The sequence below is a fragment of the Capra hircus genome, chromosome 2 (genome assembly GCF_001704415.2).
Source record: "Capra hircus breed San Clemente chromosome 2, ASM170441v1, whole genome shotgun sequence".
Classification (NCBI taxonomy): Eukaryota; Metazoa; Chordata; class Mammalia; order Artiodactyla; family Bovidae; genus Capra; species Capra hircus.
In genome coordinates this window covers 8824641-8852599 of record NC_030809.1, presented here as the reverse complement: position 1 = coordinate 8852599, position 27959 = coordinate 8824641, and the positions used below count along the sequence as shown (strand labels likewise).

The 27959-nt window shown below is 45.7% G+C and overlaps 1 protein-coding gene across 1 annotated transcript in view; it reads left to right on the top strand.

The window, feature by feature from the left end:
- Positions 1-25650, top strand: part of PAFAH2 (platelet activating factor acetylhydrolase 2) — a 38489-nt gene extending 12839 nt beyond the window's left edge. Inside the window, exons 5-11 of the mRNA XM_005676826.3 lie at positions 6835-6903; positions 7266-7404; positions 8315-8428; positions 12415-12506; positions 14806-14976; positions 16736-16890; positions 24453-25650. Of these exons, the coding sequence (XP_005676883.1) occupies positions 6835-6903; positions 7266-7404; positions 8315-8428; positions 12415-12506; positions 14806-14976; positions 16736-16890; positions 24453-24547 (835 nt within the window). The 3' untranslated portion in view covers positions 24548-25650. The remainder of the gene's footprint in view (positions 1-6834; positions 6904-7265; positions 7405-8314; positions 8429-12414; positions 12507-14805; positions 14977-16735; positions 16891-24452) is intronic.

Here is a 27959-nt window from a genome sequence, read left to right as displayed (position 1 = left end):
AGCGGTTTTCCTTACTTTCTTCAATTTGAGTCTGAATTTGGCAATAAGGAATAGATACTATAAAATGAAATAAATTATAAATTTTTAATTAATTATAAAAATTCTATTTTTTCTATAAGAGTACAGTTGATTAACAATATAGCCTTAGTTTGAGGTGTATAGCAAAGCAATTCAATTATACAACAAAGCAGTTCAGTTGTACATAGACATGTATCTATTCTTTTTCAGATTCTTTTCTCATCTAGGTTGTTATTTAACATTGAGCAGATTTCCCTGTGCTCTACAGTAGGTCCTTGTTGCTTACCCATTTTAGATACAGCAGTGTGTACATGTCAATCCCAAACTCCCTAACTGTCCCTTTCCCCCTGGTAACCATAACTTTGTTTTTGAAGTCTGTGAGTCTGTTTTGTAAATAAGTTCATTTTTTTTTTTTTTTTTTTTTGCTCTAAGATTCCACATCTAATTAACAGTATTTCTTTGTCTTACTGAGAGGGTAACAGGCAGGAAGGCCGGGGGCCTCCAAATGGAGGAAATAGGCAGCAAGTGTCAGACATTTTTTCTCTCTCTCTTAAGCGGCAGGAGGAAACAAGCTACAAGTGTTAGGTGTTTTTCCCCTTCTCTATAGAAATTTAACAAGAGGTATTGTTGTAGCCTCGCATTCTAGGAAACAAACTCACTCAGAAGGACAATGTAGTGGAGTGCAGTTTGTCACACCGGCGGGCCCAAGGCAGAGTCTCCTCTTAGCCAAGGACCCCGACCAGTTTTTGTGAAAACCTTATATACCCTAAGTGTACTTGCTCAAACTCACCTCCCCGAATTCCCTGAAACTAGTCTGGACAAGGTAAAAGAGAGATAAGGTCAAAGTTAACTCATGATTCATGTGTCACAAGACATTGATAAACAATGGATATTTATCAGTAGGCCTGGGTCATATCCCTATAAACATAATGGAATTTACCACTTTGTTCTGTTAGAGATAATTAACATATTTTTTAGGCAATGGAGAGTCCAAGTACAAGTCCTGAGGCTCTTTTATCCGGGGGTCTGGTTTTCCATTGGTATGCCATTTCTATAGACACCAGGCACAAAGTTCAGAGTCCGTTGGGAGGGCGACCATGTGTGTAACCTAATGTTCACAGCCTGGCCTAAGAGGGAGTCCAACTCTGTGTTTCCTCCTTCAGCATCTTTTAAAATTCTGTGTTGCCATGAGGACACCTGGTTCCACCAGAACTTCAGTTCAGTTCAGTCACTCAGTCACGTCCAACTCTTTGTAACCCCATGGACTGCAGCCTACCAGGCCTCCCTGTTCATCGCCGACTCCTGGAGTTTACTCAAACTCCTGTCCATGGAGTCAGTGATGCCATCCAACCTCTGTCATCCCCTTCTCCTCCTGCCCTCAATCTTTCCTAGCATCCGGGTCTTTTCTAATGAGTCAGTTCTTCGCATCAGGTGGCTAAAGTATTGGAGTTTCAGCTTCAGCATCAGTCCTTCCAATGAATATTCAGGACTGATCTCCTTTAGGATGGATTGGTTGGATCTCCTTGCAGTCCAAGGGACTCTCAAGAGTCTTCTCCAACACCACAGTTCAAAAGCATCAGGTCTTCAGCTCAGCTTTCTTTATAGTCCAACTCTCACAGAACTTAACTTTTCTCAAACCTTGAGCTAACCCATGCATTTTTCTTATGCAAATGTTTGTCTTAAGCTATGTTAATGAACTATGTATTTACTCTAGACTCTCTTCTAGTTGGTACCTCCGAAGACTCAGAGCTAGGTTGTTTTACTCATGCAAATATTCTCTTAAGTTATGTTAATGAGGCTGTATTTGCTTGGAAACCTGCCTTTCTTCAAGATTCCTGTCAATACTGTTATGGCCCTGTGCGGATGTTATCTCAAAATGCATGTTGTGGGTGAGGGGCCTGATGCCATTCTCTGAGTTTTGAGACATTTCCTTTCTCTAATTAGCAGACTGCTAGTAGCTATAAAACTTCCGGCTAAAGACTAGCAGGGGGGCACTGTTTCTGCCCCCTTCTGATGTCTATGTCTGAAGCTTTCTCTATCTCTTTTATACTTTAATAAAACTTTATCACACAAAAGCTTTGAGCGATCAAGCCTCATCACTGGCCCTGGATTGAACTGTTCTCCTAAGAATCCTGGCGTCTTTCACGGCTCAGCAACAACCTTTCATTATTTCACTCAGTCCATCCATGATGCTGCAAATGTCTGCCCTAGGGTTTTCATCTGTGCTGTGCTCTGTGGCTGTTCCCTTTGCTTGGAATGTTTCCTGTTTGGTTCCTCTCTTCTTCTCCCCACCTTTAGTCTTTTGCCTGGCTAGTTCCAAATTACCTTCAGGGTCTTAGTTTGGGTGTCACCTTCCTAGGGACACCCATCCTGACATGCTTTCATAAGACAATCTGTACTTCTCAGTACTTAACATCAGTTCAGTTCAGTTCAGTTGCTCAGTTGTGTCCGACTCTTTGTGACCCCATGAATCGCAGTATGCCAGGCCTCCCTGTCCATCACCAACTCCCGGAGTTCACTCAAACTCACATCCATCGAGTCAGTGATGCCATCCAGCCATCTCATCCTCGGTCGTCCCCTTCTCCTCCTGCCCACAATCCCTCCCAGCATCAGAGTCTTTTCCAATGAGTCAACTCTTCGCATGAGGTGGCCAAAGTACTGGAGTTTCAGCTTCAGCATCATTGCTTCCAAAGAAATCCCAGGGCTGATCTCCTTCAGAATGGACTGGTTGGATCTCCTTGCAGTCCAAGGGACTCTCAAGAGTCTTCTCCAACACCACAGTTCAAAAGCATCAATTATTTGGCGCTCAGCTTTCTTCACAGTCCAATTCGCATCCATACATGACCACAGGAAAAACCATAGCCTTGACTAGACGGACCTTAGTTGGTAAAGTAATGTCTCTGCTTTTCAATATGCTATCTAGGTCGGTCATAACTTTTCTTCCAAGGAGTAAGCATCTTTTAATTTCATGGCTGCAATCACCATCTGCAGTGATTTTGGAGCCCAAATAAATAAAGTCTGACACTGTTTCCACTGTTTCCCCATCTATTTCCCATGAAGTGATGGGACCAGATGCCATGATCTTCGTTTTCTGAATGTTGAGCTTTAAGCCAACTTTTTCACTCTCCTCTTTCACTTTCATCAAGAGGCTTTTGAGTTCCTCTTCACTTTCTGCTGTAAGGGTGGTGTCATCTGCATATCTGAGGTGATTGATACTTCTCCTGGCAATCTTGATTCCAGCTTGTGCTTCTTCCAGCCCATCATTTCTCATGATGTACTCTGCATATAAGTTAAATAAGCAGGGAGACAATATACATAATTGTAATGAATTAATTATTTATGTGATTATTCTTTAACGTATGTGTTTATCACTAGATTATAAGCTCCATGAAGGCAGAGACGACGTCTGTCTTCTATCTTTCCCGATGTCTAGGGCAGTACCTGGAAAACAGTAGTTTCCCGATAAATATTTACGTTTTACTAGGTTCCATACATTCAGCCGATTTCTGTTGAGCACCTGCTCTATGCCAGTTTCTTGGCATGAAAAAAAGGTGGGACATATAGAAATAGAACAAATCAAGGAATTTTCATCCACTAGAGGAGACTGCATCTAGATGCACATAAGTATAGTCCATGGCAGGAAGTGGAGAGCAGATGTAGAGACAAGGCTAGAAGGACAGCAAGATGGTTTTCAATGTTGCTTTCTTATTCAGTAAATTTAGTACTTGCCATGTGCGAGGGCCTATGCTGTGGCTGGGTGTTCAGTAGTGAATAAGATAGAGCCCCTGCTTTCAGACTGTAGTCTGGTGGAGAAAAGAAGCTAAGAAATACTCTTTCCTCAGCCCACAGGTATTTTCTTGAGAGAACAGGTGAGTGCATGGCTTTAGCGTGGTCTTTTTGGTCTAAGACTCTGTCTTGAGGCTTCACATCTAAATACACTTGGGTGAATCAGTTATAAATATTCTTCATTAACTATAGTGAAATTCCAAGAAAAAAAGGCAGGGAGATAAAGGGACATGGTTTCCTCTCATTGTATCTATGGTTAATGCAGGATCTGAAATCCTTCTCATGGGTCACAGACTTGTGACTTTCCATCCCAGGGAGGTGTGTGTATTTTTAAATATTACCTAACCATTTGTAACCATCACTTCATAGGAAGTAGATGGGGAAACAGTGGAAACAGTGTCAGACTTTATTTTTTTGGGCTCCAAAATCACTGCAGATGGTGACTGCAGCCATGAAATTAAAAGATGCTTACTCCTTGGAAGAAAAGTTATGACCAATCTAGATAGTATATTCAAAAGCAGAGACATTACTTTGCCGACTAAGGTCCATCTAGTCAAGGCTATGGTTTTTCCTGTGGTCATGTATGGATGTGAGAGTTGGACTGTGAAGAAGGCTGAGCACCGAAGAATTGATGCTTTTGAACTGTGGTGTTGGAGAAGACTCTTGAGAGTCCCTTGGACTGCAAGGAGATCCAACCAGTCCATTCTGAAGGAGATCAGCCCTGGGATTTCTTTGGAAGCAATGATGCTGAAGCTGAAACTCCAGTACTTTGGCCATCTCATGTGAAGAGTTGACTCATTGGAAAAGACTGTGATGCTGGGAGGGATTGGGGACAGGAGGAGAAGGGGACGACCGAGGATGAGATGGCTGGATGGCATCACAGACTCGATGGACGTGAGTCTGAGTGAACTCCAGGAGATGGTGATGGACAGGGAGGCCTGGCGTGCTGCGATTCATGGGGTCGCAAAGAGTCGGACATGATGGAGCGACTCAACTGAACTGAACTGAACTGAACTGAATGTGCCTCTGTCTTCTTTGGTTCCCACATAGTCTTGTGAGGTCGGTGGGTGGAAGAATATTTTACAGATGAGCAAACCAACTCTGAAAGGCAGACTTGCTCAAGGTTACAGTCTGAACTGGGGAGGGATCAGAAATCTCTAGCTCTTAAATCCTGTTCATTGCCTCCCCAAGAGAAGTGAGTGAGAGACGGTGAAAAGAAATTTAAATAACTGACCTTCCTGAATCAGTTAGGGTACAGGCAAGTTGTATTTAATAGAAAAACTTCAAACAATAGTGACCTAAATAATATAAAGTTTATTTTTTGCTCAGATAAAGTACTAGACAGACCTAATATGGTAGTTTTGTAAAGTAAAAAACCAGACTTCTTTTATAATCTTGCTCTGCGTGTGTAGCTTCTGCTTCTAAGACTATCTCATGACCCAGGGAGGTTGCTTAGCTCTAGCTATTACATACACAGTCCATGCTATAGGAAGGGAGAACTCTCCTGAAAGTTCTGTATAACACAGCTGCTTACATACCATTGACTACAGCTGCCCTGTCCATTATGCTAACTTCTAGCCACATGTGTCTATTGAATATTTGAAGTATGACTGGTCCAAACTGAGATATGCTGTAAGCATAAAACACACACTGGGTTTCAGATTCTTCATATGAAAAAAAGAAAGATAGTGCAATAAAATATTTTAATTTAAAAATCTTGATTATATGTTGAAATGATAATGTTTTAGCTATATTGGGTTATTAACCATCCAGGCTGATGCTTCTTCCTGGAAGACTTTACCAGAACCTTTAAAAGATATTGTCTAAAGTGTCTGGGGCACAGAGCGCAGGTTTTGGAGTCAAAAATCTCCAGCGGAAAGTTTAACTCTACCACTTACTTAGCTGTGTAACCTGGGGCAGTTACTTGGCCTATTGTAAAAAGAGCTCTTATCATAGAAAGTACTCATAAAGAAGTCACTGTTAGTGTGTGTGTGTGTATATATATATATATACACATACCATTTTATAAATTTACCATTCTCATTCATACAATGGAATGTTACATGGCTTTTAAAAAAAATCACACCACAGGAAAATATGAACTGGCATAAGAAGACATTCATACTGTTTTGCTAAATGAAAGAAAGGCCACAAAATAGCTTATATTAAATAATAACATTATTGTTTTTTTAATGCATTTTTAAAAGAACTGGAAGGACAAACATCAAAAAATTCTGTTTCTTTTCACTATTTAAAATATATCTACTAGAAAATTTTAAATTGCTTAGAGTAGCATTATATTCCTATTGCTGGACTAGAACTTAGTCACGTAGACAAACCTGGCTACAAAGAGGCTGGGAAATGTCATTTTGATCCATGAGAGTGTCTTCAGCTGAAAATTAGATTCTGTTATTAAGGAGGAAGGGAAAAATAGGTGTTTGGAGTAGGCAATTAGCAATGTCTGCCATATTTTTTTTGAATGTTGGAGGACAGACCAAAGGAAACCACATGCTAAATCACAGATGCATATTTACATGTTAAAAAGTAGCCAGAGTCCCTGTCCTCAGGGAGCTCACCAGCTAATTTGGGAGATGTACAATATACAGAGGGCACGGCAGCCCACTCCTGTACTCTTGCCTGGAGAACCCCATGGACAGAGGAGCCTGGCGGGGTGTGGTCCATAGGGTTGCAAAGAGTCAGAGGCAACTGAAGCGACTTGGCACACAGCACACACAATACGGAGACAATAAAAAAGCAATTGTGTCAAGTAGCCAAACTGTATTGAGGTTGGGATGGGGACTATGGATCAGTGTATGGGGTTGCAAACATGGTGGATCAATCTGCACATGCTCCCTGGAGGAGAACACTCAGGGTATGCTGGCTGGGGAAAGCTCCTGAAGAAGAGCTGCTGCAAATGAAGCTTCCTCCATTCCATCTTTTGTGATGGCTGCTAGCAGAGCATGGTTGGACGGGAGGCTAAGGGCAGGCCACTCTTTGATCACTTCTCTCGGTTCCTTCCTGGAACTCTAGGACAGTCTATTCAGCCTTCTGCATGGAGCTGGCCTCTCGTGGCTTTGTGGTTGCTGTACCAGAGCACAGGTGAGGATGACAGTCACAACAAACCATCATGGGTCGGATGCCTGCCATCCTTGGCTTGGGTATAGGCTAGTTCCCTGTGGATGTATCATTTCCAGTCCTAGTGTTAGGCAAGGTAGGGATTGTATTTGTTTTAAAACGTGAGGACACCAGGGTTCAAAGATATTGACTAACATTGCTGAAAGTGACACAGCTGAATTGGGGTTCAAACGGAGGTCCGTCCCCCATATCCCCATTTTTTCTACTCTTCTATGTATGCCCTCTATCTTTTTCCCATTTAGCTAGAGGATAAGCTAGAATGGCTTGGCTGAAAAGGGGATTTGATAAAGGGGAGAAGTAAGTCCCTGGGGGCACATGTATTGCAGGGATGGGTCAGCTGCGGCCACCTGTTTCTGCAAGCAGACCCCAGAGGAGAATCAGCCTGATGAGGCCCTGGAGGAGGAATGGATCCCCCACCGTCAAATTGAGGAAGGGGAGAAGGAATTCTATGTTCGGAACTGCCAGGTAGGCTTATGCCAATAGGGAAGGAGAGTTACTAAGCTTGTCTTTTGTGTAAGACACTCACTGAGAAGACTTTGCACTAACTTCTTTTGAAGTCTCATTCAAAGTGGTCCTGAGCTTGTCACAGCCAAGAAATGAGATCTTGATCAAAACTCTTTAACGATTGCAAGTGACAGAAACCCAACTCAAGCTTGTTTCGCAAAAAAGGAGAATTGGTTGGTTTACATAGCAGACTGTAGGAAGGACAGGACCACTGGGATCACTGTCATTTCTGTCTCCTTGCTAGCTGGTCTCATCTACTAACTGGCTTACCTTACGAGGTTGCGCATGTCCGCCCTCACCATCTAAGACAATAGGGCTGTTTGGGGGTTGTCGCCAGTTTCTTCCCCAAGATGTAATAATATAAAAAATCCTGGATAGAGACTCTTAGGCTGGGAAGAAGTACCAAAATATGAAGTTCCCATCAGAAATGCATTGCTAGATGTTTTGGTGAGGGACAATCCTCAGAAGTCAAGGTTAATAGAAGTAGGGATGGATGAGTGCTAGCAGACAAAAGCAGTAGACATATGCTATAAATGGGCAAGCAGAATCCAGTACAGGGTTGATAATAGGAACACTTTTATGTCCTTTTGTTTGCGAGATGCTTTCATATGCCACACAGTATAGCCATGTTATAGCTCTGTTTGCCGTGGGTAGGTAGGTAGAGTCTGAACAGCTGGGTTGACTCCATTGTGCTGTTAGGTGGGGCTGACATGAGTGGCTGTGAGGGAGCTGAGGCTTTCTCAGGATGTGGGGCCCACAGTGCTTGCTGAGATGTGGGTGGGCACATTCTTCCTTGGCTCTGAGGGGGACTGAGATTCCCACTGGATGGTTGTACGGTATTCCACTCCCCCTGGGACTATCTCTGTTGCAGGTGCACCAGAGGGTGAGCGAGTGTGTGAGGGTGTTGAAGATCCTACAAGAGGTCACTGCTGGGCAGACTGTTATCAACATCTTGCCTGGCGGGTTGGATCTGATGACCTTGAAGGTATGGCAGCACTTGGTATGACCGGGAACATATTTTATTCATCAAGACTTTCTTGGTTACAAATAACAGAAACCTAACTCATTAGCTTCAACCAAAAGATAATTTATTGGCTCAAATAAGTAGCAAGACCAGAGGCAGATTGGCTTTAGGCCAGTGTAGCTAGAGCCAGACAAAGCTGGGTCCCCAGCATTGTCATCAAAGCTCTTGGCACTGTCTCCATTCTCCTGGCTCAGCTCTATTCTGTGTATATGGGCTGTATTCTCACCATACTTTCTCCATCAGGCAAGAAAGGTGGTTGCTGGCATTCCAAGCCTGCATTTCAACTCAGCTGTAGATTTAAAAGGAAAAGAGACTTTTTAGCTTCCAATGTCTGGAAAGGCCATGGCTCTACTTGGGTCATATTCACATTCTGAGCCAGTCACTGTGTCAGAGGGCTAGAGTATTCTGGTTGGCCTGCCTAGGATATACACCCACTTCTGCATTAGGGGAACCTGAGCACCAGGACTCACAGCCCCTCAGGGCCGCATGGATGAGGGAGAGATAGTTCATTCACAAAGGAAGGGCTGTGGAGCTGCAAACGAGCTCTGTTGTCTACAGCAGTCTTGTTCCTTCTTTTAAGGGAATCCTAAGAACCCCTGGGAGGAGAGAAACTGTCCCCACTATGAAATTTGGTGCCTATAAAAGCATATTTTCCTCCCCTATCCTATCCTTTTCCCCATAATCTGAAAAGTAGCTCAACCTTTATTTAGAGAACCAAGAAAGCACACAAAAGCATGAAAGAAAACGAAACAGAATTTTTTGATGTTTGTCCTTCTAGGTCTTTTAAAAATGCATTAAAAAAAACGATAATGTTATTATTTAATAGAAGCTATTTTGTGGCCTTTTTTTCATTTAGCAAAACAGTATGAATGAGTTAATATTTTTCTGTGGTGTGATTTTTTTTTTTAATAACCACGTAACATTCCATTGTATGAATGAGAATGTTAAATTTATAAGATGGTATGTATATATATATAAAATAACAGTGAGTCCTTTATGAGTACTTTCTATGGTAAGAGCTCTTTTGATACATACATACACATTGTTATCTCTTTACATAGAAAGAAACCAAGGATCCAATAGTCCAAGTAACTGCCCCAGGTTACACAGCTAAGTAAGTGGTAGAGTCAAACTTTATGCTGGGGCTTTTTTACTCCAAAACCTGTGCTCTGTGCCCCAGAGTCTCTTTAGACGATATCTTTTAAAGGCTCTGGTAAAGTTTTCCAGGAAGAAGCATCAGCATCAGGCAGGACCTGAAATCTAGAGAACTTTACTAGCTTGTGTTGTCAATTCCCACTGGAGAAGCAGGGCCCAGGCACTGCAGTGCAGGCCTCTGGGCCTGAAACAGGCATCAGGGGATGGCAGGCTACATATAGCTCGATTAGTTCCAGAGGCAGCCTTTTGGAGAAATAGAGAATTAAAAAAAAAAAGTTAAGAAGGGGATTCCCTAATAGTTCAGTGACTGTGACTGCATGCTCCCAATGCAAGGGACCCAGGTTCGATCCCTGGTCCAGAAACTAAAGCCCATGTGTCGCAGCTGAGAGTCATATGCCCCAACTGGAACGTCCTGCATGTTGCAGCTGAGACCCGGTGCAGCCAAGTAAATAAAATAAATATTAAAAAAAAAAGCTAAGTACATTTTCATCTTTCAGATTGGGCAAGACCCAAAAATTGATTACTTACCCTGTTGGCAAAGCTGTGGGGAAATAAGCGCTGCTCTGTGACTGGTGTGAGTGCAGCTTGTCCCTTGCAGGGCAGTCTGGCAATAGCAGTCAACAGGACAGATACACATTGTGTTGGACCCAGCCATTTCCAACGCTGGGAATTTATTTTACATATCCCTGCATACTTGCGACATGATGTATGTGCAAGGTTACTCATCCCAGTGTTGTTTGTTGTAACAGAAGATTGATAGTATCCTAAATGTTCACCCGTAGGTGAGCACAACTGGTTTAATAGATTATGGAACAATGGATGTATTATTTTGGATAATGCTAATTGCTATAACATCCGTGCCCAGTTGCTCAGTTGTGTCCAAGTCTTTGTGAACCCATGGACTGTATCCTGCCAGGCTCCTCTACCCATGAGATTTTTTTCAGATAAGAATACTGGAGTGGGTTGACATTTCCACCTCCAGGGGATTTTCCTGTCCCAGAGATCAAATCTGAGTTTCCTACAGCTCCTGCATTGGCAGACGGGTTCTTTACCACTGAGCCACTTGGAAGCAATTGCTATAACATGTAAGCCCCAAATCTCAGTGGTTAGGGAGGAGAGATTTATTTCTCTCCCACATGAAGTCCAAAATGGGTGCTTCTATGCAAGGACTAACTCAGGGAACTAGGCTACCTTCCTCTAATTGCTCTACTCTCTTCCACTTGTGAAACCCACCTTCACCATATACATTAACCCAGGAATGGGACAGAGTGTGGAGGTTGGTATGGAAGAGTGTTTATAGTATCCAGGACTGGAAATGGAGATAATCACTTTCACATTCTATCACAAGGCCACATCTGACTGCTGGGAAATACAGTCTAGCTGTGTGTCCAGGAAGAAGAACAGTTTTGGTGATCACTAGTGGTCTGTAACATGGTGAAATCAAATGTGGCTGTAAAACAGGATAAGGAAGCTCTTAATGTAGTAATATTCGTGTATTAAAAAGTAAGATACAGTATTTCTTATGTAAAAGCGAGAATGTATATATTCATGTTTACCTGTATAGGATAAGTAAGCTCTCCAAAGACACAAGAAACTCACCTGTCTGGGTAGGGAGTGGGCAACTGTGTGGAAAGGGAAGACTTCTTTATGCTCCTGATTTTAGAGTTATGTGACTATATTACCATTAAAAAAGCTGAAGAGGCCTGAACCAATCTGAAGGAACTTAGCAAAGTGGGGAGGAAAAAAAATTTTTTTTTAATGTGGACCACTTTCAGAGTCCCTGTTGAATTTGTTACAGCATTGTTTCTGTTCTATGTTTTGGTTTTTTGACCTGGAAGCATGTAGGAATCTTAGCTCCCCCACCAGGATTCTGCACCCCAGGCCTTGGAAGGCAGTCTTAACCACTGGATCGCCAAGGAAGTCCCATGAAAGGGAGAATTTAGATACAAAATCTTGAGCTAGATTTTACTGAGAGCAAAGGAAGGCGCAGGTTCTGGGCAGAGGCTGCACAGTGAATCCTAGAGAGATTTCCTGAGCCCTTTAGCAGGCAGCTGCAGTGGCTGTTTATATAACCATGTCCTGAAGGCTTCTGGGGACAATCAGAAATTGATGCGTGCAGAGCTTGTTAGAGCGAGCAGACTCACTCTGCTGGATAAAAGTCAGGACAGATATCAGAGGAAGTAGGACCTGAGATGGTTTCAGTACAAGCAGTCCTTGCTTCAGAGTGAAGTGGAGGGGCAGCAGGAGTGCCCCATTCTGCCCTTGATTTGGTGCATATCATCCCTCCTGTTGTAAGGCAAGGATCTAGATGAAGAGAATTCTTATTCTTTTTTTCTTGGCTGCGCTCTGTGGCTTCCAAGATCTTAGGTCCCTGACCAGGGGTTGAACCAGGCCCCTGCAGTGAAAGCGCTGAGTCCTAACCACTGGACTGTCAGGGAATTCCTGAGAGTTCTCATCCTTAATGTGTTCTTCCACTGATTGGTCACATAATTTCAGTTTATTCATTTATTTATAGATATTTGAGTATCTTCCTGGTCCAGATATTACAGGTGGTAAGATTATAAAAATAAAGGTGAAAGACGTGGTTTTCAGAATTCCTGCCTAGAGAAGGCTGTTCAGTCCAGGGCTGGCCTGAGTGGCTGCTCTCCAGTGGGCGAGAGGTGCTTAATAACATGGTTTTGGAGGGCTCGCCCCTGTATTGTGCTTCCATATCATCGTCTCCCTGTTTCTTCCTCTTGCCCCGAAGAGTCCCTAAAAAAGCACCCCTGCCTTTCCAACTTGGCTTCCTTCAGGGCAGCATTGACGTGAGCCGCGTGGCTGTAATGGGACATTCGTTTGGAGGGGCCACAGCTATTCTGGCCTTGGCCAAGGAGACGCAGTTTAGGTGAGTTTCCCAGTGATGCTGCTGTTAGCTCCACATGCCGCATGTTCATTCAGCAAGCATTATGTACCCGGCACTGTTTTGGGAGGTGGGGGTTCAGTGGTAAAGAAGAAAGCAAGGTAAACAAAGTAACAAATAATCAGAGCCCCAGCAGGCGAGTGCAAGGAAGAGAAGGAAGCAGGCTGATAAGCTAGTATCTGTAGGCTTCCTTGCTGCTGCTGCTGCTAAGTCGCTTCAGTCGCGTCTGACTCTGCGACCCCATAGACGGCAGCCCGCCAGGCTCCCCGGTCCCTGGGATTCTCCAGGCAAGAACACTGGAGTGGGTTGCCATTTCCTTCTCCAGTGCGTGAAAGTGAAAAGTGAAAGTGAAGTCGCTCAGTCGTGTCCGACTCTTAGCAACCCCATGAACTGTAGCCTACCAGGCTCCTCCGTCCATGGGATTTTCCAGGCAAGAGTGCTGGAGTGGGGTGCCATTGCCTTTCCTGGAGCCTTCCTTGAGAAAGTGACAAAAGCTGAGACTTTAAGGAAAAGAAATCAACATACGTAAAGGTCTAGAAGATCAGTCTAGGCAGAAGGAACAGCTAAAGGCCCTGAGGTAGAAAGAAGCTTGCTGTGTTAGTGTAGGAAGAGCATAGAGGAGGCAGGGGCGGGGAGTATGGGGGGAGGCGGGCAGGATGGGGAACTATGTGATTAGGGAGATGAACTGGCCAGATCACAGGGCCTTTTGGCCAGAGTAAGGAAGTTAGATTTTATTCTAAGTGTGATGGGAAACCACTGAAAAATTTTAAGTATAGAAAAATCTTATTTACATGTAAAAACCACTCTGTGAATGGGGGTTTCTCCAGTGGTTCAGCAGTAAAGAAAGAGTCTGTTATGCAGGAGATGCAGGTTCGATTCCTGGGTTGGGAAGATCCTATGGAGGAGGGCATGGCAATCCACTCCAGTATTCTTGCCTGGAAAATACCATGGACAGAGGAGACTGGCAGGCTGCAGTCCATGGGGCCTCAAAGAGTCTGACACAACTGAATCAACTTAGCACGCATGCATACATGTGACGAGTCGGCTGCAGGACAAGACTGGAAACAAGCAGTCTGGTTAGAGTGAGCTAATTTCAGAGTCAAGGTGAGAGTTGAGGGGTTTGCATTAGGATGGAGGAGGTGGGCTGGAGAGAAGTGATGGAGTCAGGATCGGTTTTAGAATTTTCCAGACTTAGTGATGTATGAGAGAAAGAGAGAGGAATCAAGGTTTTTTCATTTGTGCGCCCATCATTTGAAGGGAAGATGACCGTCCTTTATTGAGATGGAAGAGATGGGAGGAGCTTTAGGGCTGGGGGGGTAGGATGCTAATCTTAGGACCTTAGTTTTGCCCTTGATGACAGAGATTGATGCTTGATAAACTGGCCGTGACTTCGAGCTGTGGCCCCAGGGTGGCTTTCCCTGACCACCCTGCCGTGTTTGCTCTGGGCTGCTTGTATTTTCAGGGCGCTAAGCTATATTTTGTTGCCTTGTGTGTTCTGTCTCCACTGCTCCCAGAGCTCCCAGAACTGTGTCATTTATATCTGGGTCCACAACACAAGGCTTAAGCACAGAGTAGGTACCGGATGAGTGGAATGAATGAATAGTGAATAATGTGTCATTCTGTGTGATGCAAGTCTGCTGCCTGAAAGTAGAGCCAAGAGAAGAAGGAGATCAGATCCTTGCTTTCAGAGAGTTTAAAAATCTAGAAGGATTTTTGGTGGCCTATAAAGAAAGCTGAGCGCTAAAGAAGAATTGATGCTTTTGAACTGTAGTGTTGGAGAAGACTCTTGAGAATCCCTTGAAAGCAAGGAGATCCAACCAATCCATCCTTAAGGAAATCAGTCTTGAATATTCTTTGGAAGGACTGATGCTGAAGGACTCCAATAATTTGGCCACCTGATGCAAAGAACTGACTCATTTGAAAAGACCCTGATGCTGGGAAAGATTGAAGGCGGGAGGAGAAGGGGACGACAGAGGATGAGATGGTTGGATGGCATCGCCAACTCACTGGACATGAGTTTGAGTAAGCTCCAGGAGTTGGTGATGGACAGGGAAGCCTGGCGTGCTGCAGTCCATGGGGTCGCAAAAAGTCAGACACGACTGAGTGACTGAACTGAAAAGTGATCTCTAAAAAAGATCCTAACCGAAGGATGTGGGCCCTGGTTCCCCTTCCTGGCTTTCTGAGCCTTTGCCTCACTAAAGGGGGAGCTCTGTTCTCCCCTCACTATCCTAACTGTCCTTGGCTGGGTTTCTCCATGGCAGTCCCACGTCTGGTCTTGTTCCAGGTGTGCTGTGGCTTTGGATGCTTGGATGTTTCCTCTGGAGCATAACTTTTACCCCACGGCCCGAGGCCCTATCTTCTTTATCAACACTGAGAAGTTCCAGACAGTGGAGACTATCAACTTGATGAAGAAGATTTGTGACCAGCACGACCAATCCAGGATCATAACTGTCCTGTGAGTAAGCCCCACGGTCATGCCTGATCTCCAGGGTCTGCTCCATTTTCTTCTCAGTTGTGTGGCTCCCTCTAAATTACCTGGAAGTCGTACCCATGGATAGAATGTCTAAATACCTCCTGAATCTCAAAATCTTAATGCCTTTCAAATTTCATATCTGCCCTTCTCCACTTAGCTCTACCTGCAGTGATTTCTTCGCTAGTTGGTATGACTTTATGGCAGGATTTACCTTTTGCTTTCTGGAAAAGGAAATCATGGGATTGTGCGTTGCAGAGGAAGAGGTGTGGGTCTGAGTGGACTCCAGGAATCTCTAATCTCCTTTGGGAATTTTGTTGAGTCTTTTGGAGAGTGTGGAGTAGCAGACCTATGACATTCACAAGACAGATTTTTAGAGACCTTCATGCATACCTGAATTCAGGTATCTTCCATAAACCATCTATTTTCTGCCTTAGAAAAACCACATTCTTTTCATGTCCATCATTAGCACCATCAGATGGATTGATTTTAGGAGCCATTTTTCACAGACAGAAGATTTTGAGTGACTTTGAGAAATGAACTTTACCTAGGAAGTGGTTTACAGCTACAGTTGAAGGGCTAAAGTCTCACTGATAAATCTCTGATGTTATCCTGCCCTATCTCGAGCCAAATAACACACGTGCTTCAAGGAGCCCAAACTAGCAAAACAAGTAACTACGTGTCATGGACCTCTGTACTCATTCAGGTGGTTGAAATGCCAGATCCGAGGGCCGGACTGCTAGGGGTCTGCCCAGTAGGCCATGGCTTCTTCCCTTGCCCATGTTGGCCCATGCCGTCTTCCATGGGGCCAGCCTCTCCCCTTTCATTTTGATTTCATGGCAGCAGAGAACTGCTGGAGAGTCTCCCCAAGTCAATGAGATTCAGGATAATTGTGATCTCTAGAGGGAAGCGGGGGTGAGAGCAGTTGGAAAAAGGTACGCAGAGACTGTGGGTTTAACTCTTGACAATGTATTATTTCTTAAACTGAGTGCTGGATACTCAAAGTATCCATTATATTTTTCTTTATACTTTCCCATGTGCCTTAAATAATGCATTTTAAAGTCAGCTTTTCTTCACCATATCAAACAGAGTTTGACATTTAGATCTTCCTTCCCTCATTGAATTGACTAGTAAATTAGTTCTGAGTAATTTAGCTCGAAATGAACCTCGTGAGAATTTCACCTTCAAATTAAGTGCGTTTGATGTCAAATGACAAATTGTAATCCAGAAACCCTCCTGTATAAGCACTTGCCCTAACTTTCCTGATTATTTAAAGGCAAGTTCTTATTGTTTTTCTGGCTTACTTTGTGGTGCAGTTCTGAGCTAAAGAAAGAGCTGATATGTTTTGTGAATGTTCAGAAGTCATGGGGTAAAAGCCATGGGGTGACAGTTCATAACATGGGAGGGCAGGGGTTCCAGACCTTACCTCCTTGCCCTGACCCGTTTCCAGCTGACTCTGCCTTTTCCCTGCCCAGTCAGGCCTTGTGGTCTCAGAGTTGAGGCAGCTTTGAAGCCAGGCTCACCTGCTTTCAAACCTTAGCTCTGTCTCTTACTAACTGCATGAACTTGGGTAGATCATTTCTCTCCTTTGGTTCTTTCAAAGAGGAAAATACTTCCCTTACTAAATTGTTGTGAAAATTAAGGGAGATAATGCATGGAAAGCACCTTGCACATTGTGGGTGCTTAAATATTTGTGTGCCTTGGCTTCCAGACCCCTACCAGACACTTTTTTCTTTTCCTCTAGGGGTTCTGTTCATCGGAGTCTAACCGACTTTGTTTTTGCGGCTGGTAACTGGGTTAGTAAATTCTTCTCCAGTCACACCCGTGGAAGCTTGGACCCCTATAAAGGTCAGGAGACCGTGGTGCGGGCCATGTTGGCCTTCCTGCAGAAGCATCTTGGTAAGCAGAGAACTGGAGCTTATGGGGCAGCTGGCGGGGAGGGGTCTCTTAGATATCCCTGCACGGTGGTCTATTCTGACATGTCTCGGATCTTCTGTCTCTCGGGCTCAGTCTCTCTGTCTCTTCCTCCCATGATATTTCTGTTTCTCTTTACTCCAGTTTCCTCTGTACCTTCTCCGCTGTGCTTTTTTCTCCTGCTGAGAACATCTGCTTATTCGTAGTTTCTACTTCCTCATCACTTTGGTCGGCTTGAACCAGTTGCATCTTGTTCTCTCCCTCATGGCATCCCTTTCGTCTTCAGCTCCTACTGGTCACCCCCACATTTCCGGGAATTTCTTAGACCAGATTCCCAAGAGAGACAGCTTGGTGGTACCAGCCCATCTTTACCCGCCAAAACATGTTGTAGGCTCCTGCCCAGCCTGGGCCCGGAGCTCTCTCGATCAGATGTCTCTTTTTCATCCAGTCAGAATGGAGGAGGCTACCCTACTATGCCAGGCTGACCCCTCAGCAGGTGCTATGCAGAGGGCAGCGTCCTTCAGAAGGGAGCCATGCTGGCCTGGGGTTCTAAGGCTTGACTTAACTCTAACCTAAGGCCAAGACCTGAGTCTTTGTAAATCCGCCCCACTTGCCCTGGGTATCCCCTCAAGACCCACCCTGAGACGCTGCAGCCCCCTTGCACATGACCGCTCTTAAGATATTTGAAGTCACCGCTGGTGTCCTCTCTGACTTCTCTGTTCATTAAGCTAAATGTTCCTGGTACCTCCCCCCGTTGCCTGTGAAATTTCCCCCTTTGAATGGGCTGTTCGTTGGTGTGCCTTTGAATGTGTGCTGCCCTGACTTGAATACAACATGCCAGATATGGTCTGGCCAGTGCCTGGCACAGTGGGACTGTTGCCTCTGTGTTCTGGACACTAGACTTCCAGCTGGATGGCCTGAGTGTATTAACTTTTCCACCAAATGCTGAAAAAGTTTGATTTGGATTGAGTTTCCTTTAAAAATGCATCTATCTTATTTTGTTATTTCTTTATTTGGCTGTGCTGAACCTTAGTTGCAGCATGTGGTATCTAGTTCTCTGACCAAGGGTCGAACCCAGGCCCCCTGCATTGGGAGTGTAGAGTCTGAGCCACTGGACCACCAGAGAAGTCTCTGAATCTGTCCTGTTTTGAATGTATTGACTTTTTAAATCTAGATTTGTGTTTCAGTGTTTATGCCTGTTTGTTTCATCTTGCTCGTCGTGAGCCTTTAGGGTTAGTAGAGACCTTAGAGCATCATTCTTATCACCTGGGAAGAGAAGAATGGATCTGTCTCAAGACTTTAATGGGCTCTGACGACATGGTCTGCTACTCACTTTCCCTGTTTCCTCTTAGGCACCATATCATTCAGTTCAGTGCAGTTGCTCAGTCGTGTCTGACTGTTTGCGACGCCATGGACTACAGCACGCTAGGCCTCCCTGTCCATCACCAACTCCCAGAGTTTACCCAAACTCACATCCATTGAGTTGGTGATGCCATCCAACCATCTCATCCTCTGTCATCCCCTTCTCCTCCTGCCTTCAATTTTTCCCAGCATCAGGGTCTTTTCAGATGAGTCAGCTCTTCTTATCAGGTGGCCAAAGTATTGGAGTTTCAGCTTGAACATCAGTCCTTCCAATGAACACTCAGGACTGATCTCCTTTAGGATGGACTGGTTGGATCTCCTTGCAGTCCGAGGGACTCTCAGGAGTCTTCTCCAACACCATAGTTCAAAAGCATCAATTCTTCGGCACTCAGCTTTCTTTATAGTCCAACTGTCACATCCATACATGACTACTGGAAATGATCCTTGTCCATCAGAGGGCAGACAGACTGAAAATCGTATCATTCGGGAAGAGCTAAAGATGACAGAGGAGGGATTTCCCTGGTGGTCCAGAGCTTAAGACGCTGTGCTTCCAGTGCAGGGGGCCTGCTTTCAATCTCTGGTCTGGAAACTAAGATCCTGCATGACTCATGATGAGACCAATAAAAATTAAAAAAAAAAAAATTAAAGGTGGCAGGGGCCCTCTCCATGGCATGATTGGATTCCGTTGAGTAGCCATGTCCTCTGAACTAAGATACTCATTATTGGAGACCATCAGATGATTAGGAGCGTCTTAGACTGAGGAAGATCGTTGAGGACAGGCTTGATGCCAGTCCTTCTGCTAAACTACTATAGTTACTTCAGCATGTATAATCCTGAAGATGGCCCTTCCCAATGAGTATTTGTATTATTAACTCCCTTTTACAGATGAGGATACTAAAGCTTAGAGAATTTAAGTAATTTTGTCAAGGTTATCTGGTTAGTAAGTGGCAAAGCAAGAATTGGGACTTTCCGGGTGGCTCAGCGGTAAAGAATCTGCTTGCCAATTCAGGGGGTGTTGATCCCTGGGCCAGGAAGATTCCCCTGGAGAAAGAAATGGCAACCCACTTAAGGATTCTTGCCTGGAAAACCCCATGGACAGAGGAGGCTGGGCCATGGGGTTGCAAAAGAGTCGGACACGACTGAGCAACTAAACAACAAAGTCAGAATGCCCGCTAGCCTGTCTGATTGGAAAGCCCCGGCGCTCCGTGGCTGCACTGTGATACTTGTCTTTAATGTCAGAGAAGAGTAAGGCTCAGCAGGCAAGAGTCTTCTAGACAGAAGGCACAAAGGCTGGTGTGGGCTGGTCAGTTTTGCGAAGCTGTGTTTAGTGTATCTGGCATTCAGGATAGTGGAGCTGTTGGAAAATAAAGGTAGAGAAGTGGGCAGAAGCCAGATATAGAAACCCATGTATGCCTGAAATAAGTTTGAATTTTATTCCATGGACTGTGAGTGCCTTTCGTGGATAAGCAGGGGATTGTCATCATTAGACTTATGTTTGTAGTCTGACTATGTCTTGGAGGATGGGAGAGATGGGATGGGTTGAGAGGGAGAGAGCCCAGGTAGGAAGCTCTTGCAGTATCCACTTGAGAAGAGATAAGACGGTGAAAAAAGGTGAAGACTCTCAGCTTGGGGTACTTAGTTTTTCAAAGAGAGAAAAGCCTTTCTCTGAAAGGCCACCACTGTATGGTGGCCATACAGTACGTGTGATGTGGGAAACTGAAATGGGTTGTAAGTGGCTCAGCTGAACCTCTCACCATTCCTAAAAAATCTCCCTGATCCTGGGAGCTCAGCTTGGTGCTCTGTGATAAACCAGAGGGGTGGTGGGTGGGAGGGAGTCTCAAGAAGGAGGGAGTATATATATACTTCGAGCTGATTCACATTGTTGTACAGCAGAAACCAACACAAAATTGTGAAGCAATTATGCTTAAATTAAAAAAATAAAATAGAAAACTTAAAAAAAAATTACCTTTGATCCTAAAAATTACCTCTGAGAGCAGCGTTCTGCTGACACAGGGCTTGTGTTACCTTCTGTTAGGAAGGTTTGGTGCGTCGTGCAGCTCCTGTTTCCACCTGCTTATCCTCCCTGCCTCGCTCCTGGAAGACAATTTCACACCGTCTTCTTTCTCTTGAAACCTCTGTTTCTTTCCTCCCCTATGTGGTCTCTCAGCTGATTAACTCTGTCTTCCACTTCACTCAGAAAATGGAAGCCATCAGTCCGTCTTCGAATCCCAGCACCGCATCTCCCTACCTTCTTGTAGAGACTCAGCCTTCCATCTGGTTCCCAGAGGTTCCTACTCAGTCGTCTTGCTAGGCCAACCCCTCCACTTGCGCACTGGATTTCACCCTCTGGTCTGCTCAAGAGGACTGTGTCACCAATGTTCTTTCTCTTTACATTAGATCATCAATTTTTCCCTGTCTGCGGCTCATTTCATGCTGAAATTTCTTTTTTAAAAATTCTGTCTTGACCCCACACTTTGGTCCCCAGTTACCACCCTGTTTCCCTCTCCCTCATGATAGCAGAACTCCTCACACGAGTGGCTTCACTTTCTCTGATCCTTCCCTTCACTTTCTCTCTTGAACCTACGCCTACCAGGCTTTTGCATCCCACTCCTCCGTGAAACCTTCACAGTACTAAATCCAGCAGTCACCTCTCGTGCCTCATGTCACTGGAACTCTCGGCAGCTTCTGGGAGAGTTGGTGAGGCCGTCTTCTGTGCAGCCCAGTCTTTGCTTCCAGGATGCCTCCTTGCAAATTTTCTCCTTCTCAGTGTCTGCTCCCCTCCATCTGCCTTGCTGCCTCCAGGGCTCAGTGCTTGGACCTCTTCTCTACCTGTATCCCCCGATGCCATCTGGTCTTCTGGCTTTAAATGCCATCTCCATGCTGAAAACTCTCCAGTTTGTCTCCAGTTCGGTCTTGCCCATGAGCATCAGATTTATTAACTCAACATCTCTACTTGGCCTTCTAAGGGGAGTCACACATAATAACAGCTTTCAACTGCAGTCTTTCCTTTCTCAGTTAATAGTAACTCCATCCTTCGAGTTACTCAAGCCAAAGTCCCATTCTTGCCTCCTCTCTTACACCTCCCATCTAGTCCCCCAGAAAATCCTATTGGCCCTACCTTCAGAATACAAATAGAAAGTCATTTGTCACCACCCCCACAGCTACCATCCTGTCCAACTCGTCTCTCACTTAAGAGTTTCCTAACCGGTCTCCCTATTGCCACCCCTGCCTCCCCACACAGTCCTTTCTTTTTTAAGGGCTTCCCTGTTAGCTCAGCTGGTAAAGAATCTGCCTGCAATGCAAGAGACCCCAGTTTGATTCCTGGGTCAGAAAGATCCGCTGGAGAAGGGATAGGCTATCCACTCCCTATTGCCACCCCTGCGTCCCCACACAGTCCTTTCTTTTTTAAACTCTTTTTTTTTTTCATTTCTTTGGCTGTGTTGGGTCTTAGCTGTGGCATGTGGGGTCTTCACTGCAGTGCATGGGCTTCCAAGCTGTGGTACTCTGGCTTAGTTGCCCCATGGTATGTGGGATCCTAGTTCCTAACCAGGAATCGAACCCATGTCCCCTGCATTGGAATGTGGGTTCATTTTTTTTTTTTTCCTCTAATAATATTTTGTATTTTGTGCCTTGAAATTTTGCACCTTAAAAAAAATCATTGATTTTATTCCGGGCTGCCCTTGGTCTTTGTTGCCGTGTGCAGGCTTTCTCTAGTTCAGTGAGAGGGGCTCCTTGGTTGCTGGGACTTCTCATGGTGGCTTCGCTTGTTGCCGAGCGTGGGCTCTAGGTGTGTGGGCTTTGGGAGCTGTGGCCTGCAGGCTCAGTGGTTGCAGGCTCTAGAGCACGGACTCAGTAGCTGTGGTGCATGGGCTTAGTGGCCCTGAGGCATGTAGAATCTTCCTGGACCAGGGATCGAACCCATGCCCCTGCCTTGCCAGGTGGATTCTTGTTCACTGTACCACCAGGGAAGTCCTGCACATTTAAAAACTGTTTAAAATTTATTTTTGACTGTGCCGGGTCTTCTTTGCTCTGCAGGCTACTCTCGAGTTGCATGTATGGGCTTCTCCTTGCGGTGGCTTCTCTTGCTGCAGAGCCTGGAGTCTAGGGCTCGCGGGCTTCGTAGCTGTGGTACGTGGGCTCTGAGAGCACAGGCTCAGTAGTTGTGGTGCACAGACTTAGTTGCTCCATGGCATGTGGGATTTTCCTAGATCAGGGATCAAACCCGTGCCTCCTACCTTGGCAGGTGGATTCTTTACTGCTGAGCCACCAAGGAAGCCTGGAAGGGAGATTCTTAACCACTAGACCACCAGGGAAGTCTCCACACTCCTTTCTTTATCAAGCCTTCAGAGTGATCCTTTCAGAAAGAAAGCGAAAGTCACTTGGTAGTATCCGACACTTTGCAATCCCTGGACTATATAGGCCATGGAATTCTCCAGGCCAGAACACTGGAGTGGGTAGCCATTTCCTTTTCCAGGGGATCTTCCCCACCCAGGGATCGAACCCAGGTCTCCTGCGTTACAGGTGGATTCTTTACCAGCTGAGCCACCAGGGAAGCCCCCTGTTAGAAAGGAAGCCATATCTGGTCACTCCGCTGCTCAGGATCTTAACGTGGCTCCTATTTCTCTGAGAGGCAAAGTCAACGCCTAGTGTCCCTCCTGTGGCTCTTCCCCGGGCCTGCTTCCCCTCTCGCTCCACAAGCCTCCACGTCCCAGGCTCAGTCCTGCTTCAGGCCTTTGTGTTGCTGTTCCTGCTGCCTGGAACATTCTTCCTGTGTAATCTCGTGGCTCACTCTCACCTCCTTCACTTTTTCACTCACATCTCACCTTCCCAGGGAGGCTTACATTGACAACCCTCTTCAAAAAGCATTGTACCATCCCTTCCTCCCCTCACCCCTGGTCCCGGCCACCAGCACTGCCTCTGTCTGGCTCGGTTTTTTGCCACAGCGCTGCTCACCTTTTCATAGCCTATGTAGGTTGTTTTGTTTATTGTTATCTCTAGATTGTGAGCTCTATGAGGATGAGGGTTTCTATTTGTCCGTGGCTGTATTTCTGGCATCAGGAACAAACTGGCACACAGCAGTGTGCTCCGCATTTTTTTAAGTGATGAATATGGCGCACTGTTTGTCGAGGACCTATTCCCCGCCAGGGCCTTGGCAGGGCCTTGGGGATCTGAAGATGAAGGAGAGTGGTTGCTGCCCATGTCCCAGGTTTTTGTTTTGAACAGAAACACCATTTGCCTGCTCAGCTGTGTCCTGCTCCCTCAGCCTGGGCCTTGGGCCCTGCCTGACTGTTCCCCCCATGTCATTAGCTCCATCTGCCTGTGGTCCCAGGGACCTCTCTGGAATCATACCTACTTTATGCTGCTTCGCGATGTTACTGTCCCGTTCCTTCTGCCCTTCACTGAGGCGGCCGTGGATTCATATTCACTGGCTGGCTTGTGGAGGATCTCTTCTTGCTCAGCAACATCCATGAGGCTGGAAGTGGGTTTTCCACTTTCTCACCCTACCTCACCGGGGTTTGAATTCTGTCTCTGCCACTTAACCAGTTGTATTGACATAGGATGAATCTGGTAGCTTCGCTGAGCCTGTTTCTTCAGCTGTAAAATTGGGCCAAGACACAGGGCTCCCCAGGTGGCGCTAGTGGTAAAGGACCTGCCTACAGTGTGGGAGACTTAAGAGACCCAAGTTCTATCCCTGGGTCCGGAAGATCCCCTGGAGAAGGGCATGGCAACCCATTCCATTATTCTTGCCTGGAGAATCCCATGGACAGAGGAGCCTGGTAGGCTACAGTCGCTGGGGTCACAAAGAGCTGGACACAACTGAAGCAACTTAGCATGCACGCAGTGCTTGACACATAGCGATATTATGAAAATTAAATGAAACAATGCATGTTTAGCAAAGTTCCTGGAATGAATTGCCCTTCAGTCAGTGCTCCCTTCTGTTATTATTGTCGTTACTGAGTTGTTATGGGTTAAGCAAGTTGTTTAAGAAGAGCATGTAAAAATGCACTGAAAGAACAGTAGTTATCATTATTGCTTCCGCCATCGCAACCACTATAACCAGTCATTGTAGTATCCCAGATGCTCCTGTCTCTTTGATGACCCACTAAATCCATGGAAGCTACTCTTCGATCTACCTTTACAAGTTTACCTAACTTCTCTGTGTTTTTTTTTTTTCCTCCGTTCAGGCCTGAAAGAGGACTATGACCAATGGAACAACTTCATTGAAGGCATTGGACCATCACTAACCCCAGGGGCCCCACGCCATCTGTCCAGCCTGTAGGCACAACTGGTCATTTGTGGAAGGTCCCTGAGCTGAGTTCCCATGTGGGGCCTGCCCAGGGATACCCTTGGCCTCCTTTCAGGAAGTGATTGCCATGACCCTTCTGTGTTGATTGAGAGGATATAATCACACTGCTGATTGGTAATGGGGTACTTGAATCTCAGACTTGTCGATCTTAAACTCATGTTGGGACTTGGGTCACTTACTGATGGGCGAACGGACATTCTGAGGACTGAGCCTTAATGGTATGGGGTACAAGCAGTGGGATGGGGCTGGGGAAGACCTAAGCCCTAAGCTGAGCACTATGAACCCTATTAACCTAGCCAGCCAATGCCCTTACCTTGGGCCAATGTGGCTTCTGCAGTGGAAGAAATGAAGCCAAAAGACAGGGAAAATTCCCACCATCCGGACCTCTAGTCCAACTTGGCACTGTCTCTTCCTCCTTCACTGCCTTTCCCTCCTCCCCAGGGCTGCTTGGTGAGTTCTGAGCACCTGAGGTGGCTTTCTAGGATCTGGACCACCATCAGATTTTTCTGTTTATTTTCAAGCCTTCTCATCTCATGAAGCATAGTCCTGGTCTTCAGGAGAAGGTATACTTGTTAGCCTATAGAAGGGGCAGATAGCCTTGTCATGATAGCACAGGGAGAGAGGCTGAGGGACAAGGGGTACCCCAAAGCTCTGGATGTCTTAAGAGTTTTGCTGAAAATCTCACTTGACAGGAAACAACACAAGTAGATTGATGGAGAAAGTAGAATACACTGGTAAGTAGCCATTTGAACAGGCCCTCACCACAAAAGGGAGAGAGTTTGGTCAGTTCGAATGCAGGAAGCCATCTCTAGAGAGAAGTCTAGAAACACTTCAGTTTTGCCTCTTAACTCAGGTGTTGTGAGCCTCCAGCTTGTTCAGAATCAGGGTGCTCTAGTGGTCTGTCTCCTGGCTCTGAGGGCCTAGCCTCAGAGTTAAGTCAAGCTACAGACTGGATTTCCGTTTTGTCCCATTTGTAATGTGAATGATATTAATACTCATGTTTGCCTAATGATATGTTGGAGTATCTTCTATATTTAATCTTCATTACAGCAAGATGGGGAGCCATCTGGAAGTAACTTTTCCTTCTGTCTTTCTTTGATTGCTTACCGCGTATGCCAGTGTGGAAAATGATCTTTAAAAGGAAAGGAAGTCTTCCTAGGGATCTAGTTCAAAGCTGTCTGGGAATATCAACCTCAGACACCCCTCTCTACTACTCTAGACTTCTCATTTCAGTCCAAGCGGGAGACCCCAGAGGAGGCAAGAGAAAGGGAAATGCGACTCTATACGACAGGTCGGAGGTCAGGGTCACCGGAGCAAGCTGGGACTGTGTCCCGTCTGTCAGCAGCTGTTCTTTCTCAGAGGTGAAGCACCACATCCAGTGAGGCTGTGGACCTACCTGGGAAGCAGCTGTGGATTCCAGTGAGACGTAGCGCGAGGAGGATGTCACGAAAGCCCCAGGCTCTGGAGTTCTATAACCTGGTTTCCTATAGCCAGGCTCCACCACTGCTCACTGCGTACATTTGAGCAAATTACAGTGTCTTTTTAGTCTCAGTTCCTGCATTTCTAAAATGAGGATCTGCATTACGCATACTTAGGATTAGTGAAAGGGTGCATAACCCATGTGTTATTTTAAGTATGTTTCCTACTTTCCAAACTTGGGAGATTTATATCGTTACCCTATAGCTGTTTTCTACCTCAACTGCTTTTGGTCAGAGAAAATGACCCACATGGCTTTTTTATCCTGAGACTTGCTTGTTGACCCAGTGTGAGGTCAATTTTGTAAATGTTCCATGTCTGCTTAGTAACACTGTACATTCTGAGGTTTTTCGGCTTGCTGTTTTACTCAAGCATACATTATGGATTTCCTTCTGTGAGAGCGCATACAAGTGCCTTCCAAGCCCCAGACAGGGATCAGAGCCCATGCGTGCTCACAGAACCAGCAGAAGTCATCCCTTGTGCCTGGGCATGGTGGTGCAGATGCTGAGAAGTCAGTGCCAACAGCACGAGCACCTGAGACCCAGCGTCTACCTTAGACCCGTAATAATAATGGGTATATCATGTGAAGACCTGAAACTTCCTAAAGAAGGAAGTTGTTTAGAAACTGGACCCATCTCCTCCATTCAGTTTGTGTTCTGGCAATGACTCATTGGTCCGCTGTCACTGGAGAAGAGGAATCTTCCCCACTGAAAATGATCCTTTCATTCATAAAATGTCGTATTGACTATTTTGAACAGTAATTTGCCAAAAAGATAACGCACATACTTCTTACTGTGATCTGACCTCTTCTTAAGATGTTTCCATCAGGGTAGACTAGATGGCATGGTAGTAACCAACAGACCCCAAAGGGATAAAAGCTTACTTCTTGCCCACACTACTTGTCCTGTGTGTTGGCTCAAGGCTCTCCTTGGTGTCATTTTTATCCTCACCTGGGGACCCAGGCCAGCCGAGCTGCCACTCTCTGGAGGTGTCCCCACTGGCTGTGGTGGAGCAGGAAGAGAGTGGAGAAGCACTCCCTAAGTCCTTAAAGCTCCTGCCCACAAGTGGCCATCATCATTTCCACTCACAGCTCATTGGTCAAAGCTAGCCATCGTGGGGTCGCACAGAGTCAGACAGGACTGAAGCGACTTAGCAGCAGCAGCAGCAGCAGTCATCCGGCTGTAGCTAGAGAACATTCAGCTGTAGCTAACGGTCAGCCCCCAGAGAACAAAGCCACTTGTGTCCAGAAGTATTATCAGCGCAGTGGCGCCCTCTGGTCTGCGAAGATGTGGAGAGCTGTCTGCACCTTTCCACCCAAAGTAAACGTGAGAGTCGGTGCTTAAAGAAGGCTGAGTGCTGAAGAATTAATGCTTTTGAACTGTGATGGTGGGGAAGACTTGAGAGTCCCTTGGAGTGCAGAAAGGTCAAACCAGTCAGTCCAAGGAAATCAACCCTGACTATTCACTGGAACGACTGTTGCTGAAGCTCCAATACTTTGGCCACCTGATGTGAAGAGCTGACTCATTTGAAAAGACCCTGATGCTGGGAAAGATTGAAGGCAGGAGGAGACGGGGGTGACAGAGGATGAGGTGGTTGAGTGGCATGATTCAATGGACATGAGTTTGAGCAAGCTCCCTGAGAGAGTGGGGGACAGAGGAGCCTGGCGTGCTACGGTCCCTGGGGTCCCAAAGAGCCAGTCGGACGTGACTTAGCGACTGGACAGCAATAACAACAAAGTATAACTAAGTAGTCACTGAGAGAATGCTTTAGGGACACTCCTGCAACTGGAATGCACAGCCTTCAGTGCTTGGACTTTGTAATCATTCCTTTAACTGCTCGGAGTGGGTGCCACAGGTCTTTGGTCTTCTGTCCTAGTTTTTTGTTAGCTTCCAGCAAATTGAAGGGCACC